The sequence below is a fragment of the Rosa rugosa genome, chromosome 6, assembly GCF_958449725.1.
Source record: "Rosa rugosa chromosome 6, drRosRugo1.1, whole genome shotgun sequence".
NCBI classification, from domain to species: domain Eukaryota; kingdom Viridiplantae; phylum Streptophyta; class Magnoliopsida; order Rosales; family Rosaceae; genus Rosa; species Rosa rugosa.
The window spans coordinates 40,340,009-40,352,611 of NC_084825.1; the positions used below are offsets into that span (position 1 = coordinate 40,340,009).

The window sequence follows — 12,603 nt, forward strand, 5'->3', positions numbered from 1 at the left end:
TGAGCCGAGTGATAAGCATGTTTTGATTTATATAAGGAGACTTTCCACTAGGTGAGATAATTGTTAGTGATTAATTAGTGTACAATGAGAGTTTGATCAGACTATACATACTTATTTAGTCACCCACATGGCAGATATATCATTGATCGTAAATAGATGAATAATGAGTTACGCCAGATGTTGTCATCCTAACATTCCAAATTATAAATTAATTGATGATTTTTAGGACTTAGACGCCTTATTACAATCACCAAAGCAATTCGTTGTTAAAATTCTATTATCTCTAATAATGTCATTCATTCGATAACCATAAAATAAGAACCACAAAAAATGTGTTTAGTTTTTATATCTAACATTTATATAACAATTTTGACGTATTTTATAATGAACCACGTGGTGTGGTGTGTTGGTCGAACGGCCTAGTCTGGAACTCAATCCTTTGGATTCGTGCGTCTGCGGTGCAGTGGATTAGTCTGGCTTTGCCTCGCTTTCGCCGCAATGTCGGTGCAGGTGTCCTGACGCTGGGATACCACTGCATGGGTGTATGAGAACTTTTTTTTTTTTTTTTTATCAGGTAGTTAGCTGTACAGCTAACTACCTGATAAAAAAAAAAGTTCTTTTCAGAATCTCATGTTAATTATCGCATTGTCATATCTATAAGTGTTATTCAAAACCCACAATATGGAGGTTTTATATTCTCAAAAGAATTGGATATTTCCATTATGATTCATATTCATCATACTACTAAGTTTTGAAAATCAAGGACTTGTCCTGTCTAAAAATAAATAAATTCATACTAGAATTGGAGTTGCAATTATACTAAATAATTTGATACATTTCACCATCACAAACCAATCCTGTCTAAAATTAGTTGCTTTCTCTTTGTATAATGCTTGGCAAAGTAGAAGATATTTGTTGGACTAGGCCCTATCTATCACTCTCAAAATTGGCATCAAGTAGTAGTACAATCATGAGTTAGGTCATGGGTCATAACAACTCAAACCAGTACCATACTACCATATAATTATTGGAAGCAACTCGATCATTTTCTTTTTGAAACCATATAATTATTGGAAGCAACTCGATCATATATATATATATATATATATAAGTACTATATGCTTATATATATAACCCTTGCTTAGCTTAACCATTCATTATAGTCCAACTACTACTTGTGCTTAACAATAATGATGCCTCACCTTTTGATGTTTATTAGGTGAATTATTGCTGTTAAAGATCAAAGCACACAATTTGTTATCATTTATGTCAGAAATTTAAGAAACAACCAGATGGGATCTGCTCACATTTTCTCAGACAAATTTCAACATGGCATGGCATCTATGCAAATGACTAGCTCGATCGTGTCTATATCTAACATTCCATGAACTGAATTATTGGCATGCTCATTTCTTAATTAACCAAGTCATGCGTGCGATGGAACTGTAAATAAAATGGGGTGATTATTATCCATAATTTTTAATTTGTTATTCTTAAAAGTAAAAGGTAATCGTGTTATATCGTTAACATTAAAGGATTTTTTTTTTTCGATGAAAACATTAAAGAGTTGGTGGGTCGGTAATTTTAACTTGATTTGGCTGCATGCAATTGAGGTCAGTGATGTGGAAACTTGAATAATAATTTCAGATCATGGTATACGTGGTGATTCGGGCTAATGTTATTGGTCCATATGAGATATATTTTTTTTTTATTGGTTAAACAACAACAAGAATGGCATGTGGTCTACTATTGTACTGATATTTTGTTAACTCATCCATGTATTAAGAGTTGTGTTTTAACTCAAAAGAGTTCGGTACGATTAAGAATGAGCTCGGAACAATTAGAAGTGAGTCACCCACTTAAAAGTTATATTATATATTAGGACTAAATTCAGTTTGCCCTCTCCAACTTTGGAGCAAACATCAGTTTGGTCCCTGATCTTTTTTTTAATCATAATGGTCCTTGCACTTTCATTTTCCTTCACGCGAGTTCAAAATTCAAATTTGGCTCGAAAAGTGATGTCAAGTGTTGACTTGGCACCGACATTATGGCCCATTTTTCAAACTTTGACCCTCAATTTGAACGAAATGTCTAAACTGCCCCCTTGAATCTTTGCACGATTCATCATCTTCTTCCTCTTGTTCATCCTTCCAGCAAATAAATATTCACAGTTCATCAAATTGTGATAGACTCCATAACAGAAACTCGTCAACTAAGTTTAGTTGAACATCAGAAACTACGTAATGCCAAAAGAACCACAAAACAAAAAGCCTGTTTTACACAAAAACAATGCTAAATATTGTCCTAAAAAATAATGGAAATACAACCCCAATAGCACCTTCATCACAAATTACACCACTAATCCCCAAAGTTCACAACTTTTCCTCGAAATTTAGAACTCCAGAAGCTATTTCAAACAGTAAAGCAGCAAAATTACCCATACCAGGCTTCTATACATCTCAAACTCCACAAGACAAACCAAGATAGCAACTTCAACCAAGAACAACACAAGTAAGAAATACCCATAACCAAATTTGGCCAATCAAATATAAGAACAACGAAATGGGACAGCTGGAATTCAAAAATACTCAATTGGGTACATGAAGAATAAAGCCTCCTCCAACTGGGTACGAATTCACTGGAATTGCTGTGCATACTCCTCTTTCCCCACAGTGGCTTGCTTCTTCCCAAGTTTGAGAAACTGAGTGACATCGAAACCCGAACTGGGTTTTTGTTTTGGATTCGTGTTGTTCATTTGTTGTAATGGCGGATGAGCTTCAAGAACGACTCGTTCTCTTCTTGGATTGCTGACCCAAACCTTGATGAAGTTGAAAATGCGAAGATGAAGATGATGTGGGCGCTAGTGGTGAGGCCGGACCTGTGCAAGATGAAAGGTGGTGGAGGAGGGCGTGCGGTAGCCGGAATCTCAGGTTTGATGGAGGACGGAGGAGGATTGAGAAGATTGAGAAGTTGTTGGATCGATTTGGTTTTAGGCTTTGCAAATATGAGAGAGAGGCAAAGTGAAGCAGAAAATAGAGAAAATAAAGAGAAAAGGGGGGAAAATTAGAAATTAGATAATTAAAAAAAATTAAATTAGAGATGTATATTTTGCCCTTCTTAGTCTTAAAAATGGGTGAAGCAAAAAATAGAGAAAATAAAGAGAAAAAGGGGGGGGAAATTAGAAATTAGATAATAAAAAAAAGATTAAATTAGAGATGTCTATTTTGCCCTTCTTAGTCTGAAAAATGGGCCCTAATGTCAGTGCCAAGTCAGCACCTGATGTCACTTTTCGAGCTAAATTTGAATTTTGGACTCGCGTGATGGAAAATGAAAGTGCAAGGACCATCATGATTAAAAAAAAATGTCAGGGACCAAACTGATGTTTGTCCCAAAGTTAGAGGGGGCAACCTAATTTAATCATATATATTATCTTTTTGTTAATTGTCTAATATGAGATCTTCACTCTCCAACATGACTGATTCATATAACCAAAATTTGTATTTTTTTTTTCTTCTCTGTAGTGTACACTAACTTTTAAATTGCTCGAAAGTGCAGAATTTAAAGAAAGATTTGAAAAAAACAACTATATTGCCAAATTGTCAATTAATTTTATTTGTTGCTGTGGGGAATATCTAGTGACTAGTGAGGCAAAGAATCATTGGGTACGTTATCCATATGCTGGCATGGGAGGGCAAACCGACGAGCCTTGAAGCCTTGAAGTTGTAAATGATGATGGTGAAATTGAAAGAACCCAGCTGGCCTGAGTGCCCGACTCAGAAACATCCTTCTGATAGTTGGATACTTGGATAATCCCATAATTGCATAAACATTTCTGCCAAACTAGTGTAAATACTCATTGCCTACCTTCCCAGAAAAAGGTCGTCGAATATATATTGATTGCTGACAGAAAATGAGCAAGACAGGTCTTTATTGTAATATGGAGAGGACCATAAAATAAGTAATTGTGATGGAACACCAACTGGTTAGGTTTTTTGTAAATTGATCGATTCAATGAGGCAGTTATGATGAGAAAGGACTAAGAAATCGATGAGACATTGAACCAGCTTGCTTCTTCTCATAATGTTTACTTCAAACTCAAAGTTACTCGAATGACTGAGTAAGCTCAATACATGAACTAATTACAAGGATAATAATCATAATATTATTACTAAATTAGCTTTCTAAGAAAATTGAAAATGGTATGTAAAAATGATGAAATCTAGTCCGTGGTGGGGTTATGTAATCGAATCTCTATATCTTCAAGAGTTTATTCTCATTTAATAGTTCTTGAGTTCTAGAATTTAGAGAAGTAATTAAACTAGCCACTTTTATTTATTAATCAGCAACCCAAAATTGAGTTTAAGTTGTTCATAAATATGCTTCTAATTTTGATGAAGAGTCCATTTTACCTTTCTTATAGATGTGCTTGTAAAGTGTAAACACATGAAAAGTCATGTATTAGAATAATTTGTCATTCTCATACTTATATACGGTTAATATAGAATGAGAAGTAGAATGCAATTGATTTTTTATTTATTTAGTATTGTATAATAATTAGAATTACACAGTAACTAGTTGTTTGTGAGTCGAACTCTTAATCTTTCATTTACAAATGAGAAACTTATGTCACTGATCGTCCATAAATAAAACTCATGAATGCAATAAAATTTTGTTTGTATTGTAACTATTGTTTACTAACTTTTTAAACAAAAATTACTAATTTAAATGAGTGGTTGAACAACCATGCGAAAATGGACAAGAAAATAATATTGTACATTACTCTTGTGTTGCTCACTCCTTTCTACTCGTCTGTCTCTCTCTTTTTTTTTTTTTTTTTTTTTTTTTTTGAGAATATACTCTTCTGTCTTTCATTTTGCAAATTTGATTTTGTATTTGATATATATTTTGATGGGTTATAAGTAGTTTTTATTGGGGGCTTTGGTTGTGTATCCAGATGTAATATGTAATTACCATCAATCTCTGATCACAATACATCCCTAATGGCCTAATCTTGACTACAATCATATGCTTGCACAGTTGCGAGCTAAGCTTCAAGTTAATGATTATTTTATAGAAGGTTAAAATCATTTCGAGTAAATTGATTTTCAGAGATCAGATGTGAATTATGTATAGACGTATGAGAAATCATGATTTTAATGTGAGATTCACTTACTAAAATTATTGAAAGGTCCTTGAAAATAGGTACCCTTTTATTGCTAAATATGAATAATCCCACTTAATTAACGATCACAATCCATAGTTAATTTGAGAATATTCCAAATGACCCAAAACAATAACAATGCAATAGTTTGGCATTAATCCAAAATAACCAGATATAAATCAACTTTTTAAGAGGGGAATCTCAATATAGAAAAATCTGGAATCCCCAACAAATCCACAATCACTAAGCAAATGATATGGAAAATCTCAGAAATTGACCAGCAAACGCGTTATAGCTACGATTATTTGAGGAAAAAACTGCAGCCTATGAGATCCTTGTCAATGCTAATACTGGTCAACTAACTGTAATTTCGTTTTCTTTCTAAATTTTTGGCAGATTCTTCTTCTTCTTCTGCCACAGCCAAGTGACAGAAATGACTTGAAAAGGAAGCAAAATCGTGGGCATCATGACTAAATCATCATCAATGATTTGAGAGCATGAAATTGATAAAAATGTGGGTCTCAGACATATGGTTTAATTATGGCAATAGAAAAAAGAAGAGGGGGAATATCATTGAATTTGCACCAAAATACAGAGATTACATCACAGAGACACAGACTGAAAGCTGATGTTTTTGTTTCTTTCTATGGCTATGGGCAGTAGGTCCAATAGAGTTTTGCTCTTTCCTTTTTTTTTCATTTGGTCTGGACAGAACTTCAAGCCAAAGACTCATTTTCGGAAATAACATTCACTCCAAATTCTATGAATCGATATTTTGACTAATTACTCTTTTTTTTTTTTATTACGACTTACCCGTCAATTTGATTACCTCATTTTCTCTCTATTGACCATTAATTTACTTGCTCGTTTCACTTTTTGGCTTGTTTAAAGTAAAAGAATTCGAATAACACTTGGTAGCACGAGGTGTGGGGTTTTTCGAATGTTAATATGCATGTAGCCACCATCACAATATGTTTTGAGCATGTGCAAGTGCCCTTAACACGACTTTAGGAAGTGTACCTCTATCCTTTTGAATCTTGGAATGAAAGAGCATGGAATTGACTTTAAGTGACACCTAAAACATTGAAATCTACACAATTTATAGTTTTATAAAAATTCGCGCTACATGTTTTATTTGATGTTTGTTATGATTTTTGTACATAACTTTATTTAGATTGTATTTCAGCTCTAACCGACTATGACAATATATCTTAATTCTTTGCAGCTGAAACAGCCAGATATAAATAGATGATTTTGACATTGTATGATGGCAAATCAAATAGAAATTGAAAAAAAAAAAAAAGCAAAAAATTGACATCAAATCCTACATTGGTCATTTGAAGATGATTTAATGGGATAAGTTAACCAAAAACTATCATAGTTCATCATGTGAAATGACACTAAATCCAATCTTGAACTACTCTAACAACCAACAACCCCCTCAAACAAGACAGATTTCATGTTCCTTGCTTCTCTTCAAATTCCTCAAGAACAACCAAACAATGTACACTCTATAATCTATTTTGCACCTACTAATTTCTAAATACCTAACAATGTAATTTACATGCCCAAATAGTTATGCCAAAAGAAAAGAAAAAAGAAAAAAAAAGGAAAAAAGAAGAAGAAGACAGAATCACATTCCAATTGTTAACAATTGAGCACCTATCTACAAAGCATCAAATCTAACTAAACAAATATCAAATTCCCCCCCCAAAATATCAAATGGTTGGGTTTTTTGCTTGTATTAAATTAATTATAAAATGCTGTATTTTTGCACTTCTAACCTACATTTTTGATTCTGTGTTCTCCCCCCACCAAAAGGACATGTCATTTCCAATCCGGATCGAACAGGTCGACCTCGATCGCACCCACCTGAATGGTCCCACCAAAATATTCAGATTCCCACAGCCGTCGGATCAGCCCCCTTAGCCCGCCGACCGCTCCGACCCCGCATCGAACGACTGAGAATTCTTGCTGCCTCTCATCCTCAAAAACCCGTAAAGCTTTCTAAAATCCCTAACCGTATTCACACCTTCCCCACATAACACAACGGGTTCGCCCGACTCGTCCCCACCTGACTTTCTCGACCCGGTTTCGAACCACCTCGGAGGCCGTCCGATCTTCCCCGCCCCCCTCCCATCACCGTCGGTTTGCAACGCCGTGATGACCGACTTGATCGCCCGGCTCGGCGAGTTCCGGTTCGCGATCATGAGCTCGCCGATCTCGGCCGGGCTCAAACTCGACCCGGATTGGAAAATCTCCTCCACCTGGGGGAACAGCTTGTGCTCCTTCACCCCCAAATAGCTCGTCGCTAGGTTCCGAAACGCCGTGAAATCACACAACGGAAAATGGATGTGGACGTCGATCCGACCCGGTCGGAGGAAATTCGGGTCGACCTGGTCCTTCGAGTTCATCGTGAACACCATGACTCTCTCTTCGGCGCAGCACGAGTTGAGCAAGCCGTCCATGAAGTTCGATATGCCGGAGAAGCTGACCGCCGTCGATTTCTCGGCGAAGAACCGATCCAGGTCCTCGATGAGGATCACCGACTTGCTCGTGGTCTGTAAAAGAAGCATCTTCAACTCCGAGTCGTCTTTAACCCTAGAGAGGTCGAGATCGTAGACGTCGTAGCCGAGGAAATTGGCCATGGCGGCGACGAAGCTGGATTTCCCGGTGCCGGAGGGGCCGTAAAGCAAGAAGCTTCGCTTCCAGACGCGGCCGAGTCGGTTGTAGTACTGCTTGGCTTTGAGAAACGAGTCCAAATCGGACTTGATCTTCGATTTGAGGTCGGCTTCCATGGCAATCGTCTCCAGCGTAGATGGGTGCGTGAACGGCACGGCCCTCCACCGCGCGTTGGGGAAGTCGTCGACGTTCATGTATAGCCGCAAATCTCGCTTCGGCTGGTCGAGCTCGTCGGCGACGACGTGGATGTGCTGCAAATACGGCCGCAGAATCCGCCGCTTATCGGCTTTCCGAACCTTCAACACCAAATTCCGGCAATTATTGGAACAACCCTTGCTCGCTTCGCTTTGCCACGTGAGCTTGGCCCCGAGAAAGTCGTCTTCGATGGTCTGGTTGGGGTCGAGCTGGAGGACGATCTCGTTGGGCTTTTTTCCGGTGACGAGATTGGTGAAATCGGAGTCCTCAATGGAGGTCAATGAGTTGAGATAAACGGTGACCTTGCAGTAGAGCTGATTCTCCTGCATACTTTCGTTGAATTCCGGGACTTTGAACGACTGGTAGACATGGAAGCAGTCCTCCACCGCCCGCCACCATTTCTTCACAATATAAACCAACCCTGTTTTGTACAGAAGCACACGAACCGCCACGAATATACAGACCGCCAACACTAGCAGAAAGAATGGGTTGGAAAGAATCATTTCTGAGAGAGAAGAGAGAAGAACCCAATTGGGAAATATCAATTCTGATGATGGGTCTGAAGTACCATACTGGGTGTTACAAATAGCAGAATGAAGGAGGTTGAGTTGAAATGAGAGACAAAGTTTTTGATGGGTCAAAATGGAGTGGGGAAAGTGAGAGAGGTTTATAAGCAAACTAATTAGTAGGAGGAGGAGGACTACAAAAGGAGCACCTAAAGTAAAGGCTAAACTAAAGGCTGTGTGTTTATGAAATTTTATCCTTTTTAGTTTTTAATTTTAATTTTTCTATTTTCTTAATATTATTTTCTGTGTCATTTCTGGCTGCTATCCAGCCCAGCAATGATGTATTTTCTATGAGCCTATGAGGCTTCTCTGTTAGCTTTTATTGTAGACTTTTTTGTCCCTAATAAACCCTTAAAAGACTTTCTCATAAATAAATATGTGGGTGTGGCTCAATCTACTATGTAGTAGTGCCAATATGGAAATAATCTTATTTAGTACCTTTTTTTTTTTTTTTTTTCCTTCTCTTTTTTCTCAACCCACAAATTATTCAAATTATCCAACCGAGAGTAATATGAGAGAATTTGATATTGGGATCTGATTTGCGATCACTGTACAGTGTTTTTGTGATACTATTCCTTAAAAAGATAAAAGGTTTGTATGCTAATATAATAAATTCTGGTTGGAAAGTTGGAATTGTCTTTGTTTTAATTTTTTTTTTTTTTCCCGTGTGCTCACATTCTTGTTCTTGCTTATCCTCTTACTAGTTACTAATATGCTTCTCCGAGCCGGCCGCATTTTGCAAAAATTAATGCATTTTTATGCTTTAGTTGACACTAAATTAAAGGTGGTATCATGAGACGATAGGGTAGAATGCCGTACAAACTTGGTGAGTTAATTTAATGTTTTGGGAGACAACGTGTAGCAAGGACTCTGATAATTTTGACTCTATAATCTTGAGTAAGAGGCGTTGCCTTCTAATAAGTAGTGGTGAGAACTGGTCTGTTATTAAAAATTAAAAAGAAGTTAGAATGTGTTAGTTTATAGGTGTTCAAGAAGGGACAATAACGATGTGTTTTAATAATGAATATAAACGGAAGGCATTGTCACCGCTTCTCATATATATAAACGGAAGGATTGGTTATTAAAAACATGTATGAGTTATTTTATGTGTAGTTGTAGTAGAATAAAAATAACACTAGCAAATGTCAATCTCTCTTTCTTTTTTGGGAGGGGGTTGTCAAAAATCTTACTCTCCATTTGGCACCCTGCTGAACATTAATTTGAAATTTAGACTAACAAATCTAAAAGACAAGTCGGCAACTTCTACAAGAAAAAAGGCAATCATTCACGCTTTAAACATGCATATCGCGAAGTAAAACTTTATAGCAAACTCTCTAGCCAATCTCAATTATCAACCAGAGCTGAAAAAAATTTGGTTGCATTATACTCTTGAGCAAAAACCGTTTCTACTTTAAAATTTGACCATTTAAAATCAAGTCGTAGCCGGTGATGTTGTGGTTGTATTTTCTTTTTTATAAAAGATATAAAAAAACAACACCATTACCATAGTTTTACTTGCTCTAGTTGATGCCATATGTATGGTCCTTAGTATAGTCGTATATTCTCCTTATATTATCCAAAAAAAAACCCATCATCTAATTAGGGTTTATGTCACTCAACTGTACCAATTGTTGAAGCGATCGAGTCTGTGACTTACCAACAACCAAACAGAAAACATAATATTATTATATACCCAACTACTGAAAAGCCTATTGCCCTAGCTTTACCAGATCGATAGCTTCCTTCCCAGTTGGCCCTGCACGAGTTTTGATATTGCCCTAGACGTTAGTATTCCTCAAGAACAAAAACAATTCCAATAATTTTGAAACTCTTACGTCTACGTAGTCCAATTTCATATATTCAATTCAAAATCTCAAACAAATCAACCAAGCCTCTTTTAAAATCTGCACACTCTTCATATATATAATCATATCATGAAATACATGTTATCGATCGAAACGTTTTAAGATAATTAAACAAAGCGTGAGCACTTGAAACTGTTCCAAAAAGCCAATCATATGTTTGCCCTTACCCGATGTGTTTGATGATGTATAATATCAGTGTTTGATTTTTCGTAATCAAAGTTGGTTAAACAATATTGATATTATATTTATATATATAGGTATATATGTGATTTTGTCTGGATTTTTCTGGCCCCGAACTCGATGGACTAGTCTGGAAAGAGCCATGAAAAGTTGATGAAATCAAACATGAAGATTTTTTCTTTTCTTTTGGGTATACTCAGGAGGGAGAGAAAACACGGAGTTGAAATGTTCATGTAGAAAAAAGTTACGAATTTAACGATAACAACTGGACTAAATTGTTCACTAGGTTTGACTAGGTTAAGCTTTTGATTTGGCTAATTAACTTATATATGGTAGTCAAACCGGCCAATAACACGATTCAGGATTTGACTCTTATCCTGCTATGTACGTTCACTTCATTATCAAGATCTTTCTAGTTCGAAACTATCATGGTAGGTAATCCACGAACATACGGTCGCAGCTAAATTATATTAAACGTATTCAAGTTTTACAGAGTTTATTCAAAATATTATTAACACATTTTACTTATATGGAATGAGTATTGGAATAAGAGAATCAATTTAAAATCATGCATTTTTTTTTTTGAGTTGAAAAGGTCATACTTTTATAAAGTTCAGCAAGCAGTACAATAACGACTTGCCCATAGGGCCGTCAGAAGAAGCCATTACATAGAGCACACTACACTAGCACACCCCTCACACAAGCGTACTACTCAGCACACCCCTAGCACACCCACCTTTTTGTATTAAGCTCAGACAAAGAAAAATTAGAGCTCTGAAGAAAAGTAAAAAAGACAACAGAGCCCCAACCTTTTTTCGCGTTCTTTCCCGCTCAAGCCAAGAAAAATACAGACCCACCCTCTTTTTGGACAAAAAGAGAAAGGCCCACTACTAAATTAAAAAACATAGGCCAACAACGAACCCAGAGCCCAACAGAAATTGACCATATCCAAGGCCCAATTTCCGCAAACCCTAGAGGAGAAGACAGCCCTGGTGTTGCCGCCGCCACCTCCATGTGGGCCCAAAACCTAGCACTGCTGCTGCCGCCACCCTCTGGGAAACCCCCGCCATCGCCATGGAAGCTACTGCTCCCATGGAAACCATTGCTGGCGTCGAAGAGATCGCCGCCGCACAGGACATACTGCACAATTGGATCCGAATTCGAGCACAGGACCGCCGACAAGCAAGACCGATCCACCATTAACACCATCAGAGCGATGTAATCCCGAGCAAACCAACCTGGATAATCAAGGCGACGACCACCACAGGTCCAAGCACCACCGACTTCCGCAGGCCAAACACCGCTGAATTCCCCAGGCCAAACACCGCTATCCATTCGCCCCGCATCACTAACAGTCCGATCCAATCTCAGATCAACACCACCATCACCATACCCAATGCCGGCGATGAGCAAAATTAGGCAGAAGCACAGGAGCAAGGAGCCCCGACAAGAAATCTCGTCGGCAGCACCAAGAAGTAAACTAGAGAAAGGAGGAAAGATACCCTTCGCAGTCAAAAGCACAAGACCGACTCCACCCGAAGATAGTCGCCGTCGAGAAACCTCCCTTGCGGGAGTCAGAGAAGAGAGCATTCGCTCTTTGCAAGTAAAGAACATATTTTAAATCATGCATATTTTCCAAAGAGCTTGCTAACATAAAAGAGGGAATTGGGTTAAACAGTAAACAAGTTGAAACCCTAACTCTGGGTTTCGTGCAAAGCGGCGACGACGACCGTGCAGGCGCCGGTCTTGGCTGGGCGTGGCTGTTCTCTGGCGTCACCTTCGGGGCGTGGAGAGAGGTTGAGGAAGTTTACAGACCGTTCTGTGGTTGGATTTGGGTGTTTTCGCCGGTGAGAATTGAGCACAGCGGGCTCGATTTTGGCTTGATTCGGCTTTCGTGGTGATCTGATTGGCCTCGGGGCAGCGTTCGGAGGTGGTGCTCTGGTTCAACCTTTGC

General features: G+C 37.9%; 1 protein-coding gene across 1 annotated transcript; it reads right to left on the reverse strand.

Annotated features, from left to right (window-relative positions):
• Positions 1-6,778: 6,778 nt before the first annotated feature.
• On the reverse strand, positions 6,779-8,768 carry LOC133714831 (AAA-ATPase At2g46620). The gene has a single exon (XM_062141090.1). It carries the CDS (start codon positions 8,539-8,541, stop codon positions 7,087-7,089), a length of 1,455 nt encoding a protein of 484 aa, XP_061997074.1. The 5' UTR covers positions 8,542-8,768; the 3' UTR covers positions 6,779-7,086.
• Between the last annotated feature and the right edge of the window lie 3,835 nt (positions 8,769-12,603).

Bases quoted from the DNA above. Each gene is read 5' to 3' on its own strand.
- LOC133714831 (XM_062141090.1), bottom strand. From the start codon at position 8,541: ATGATTCTTTCCAACCCATTCTTTCTGCTAGTGTTGGCGGTCTGTATA.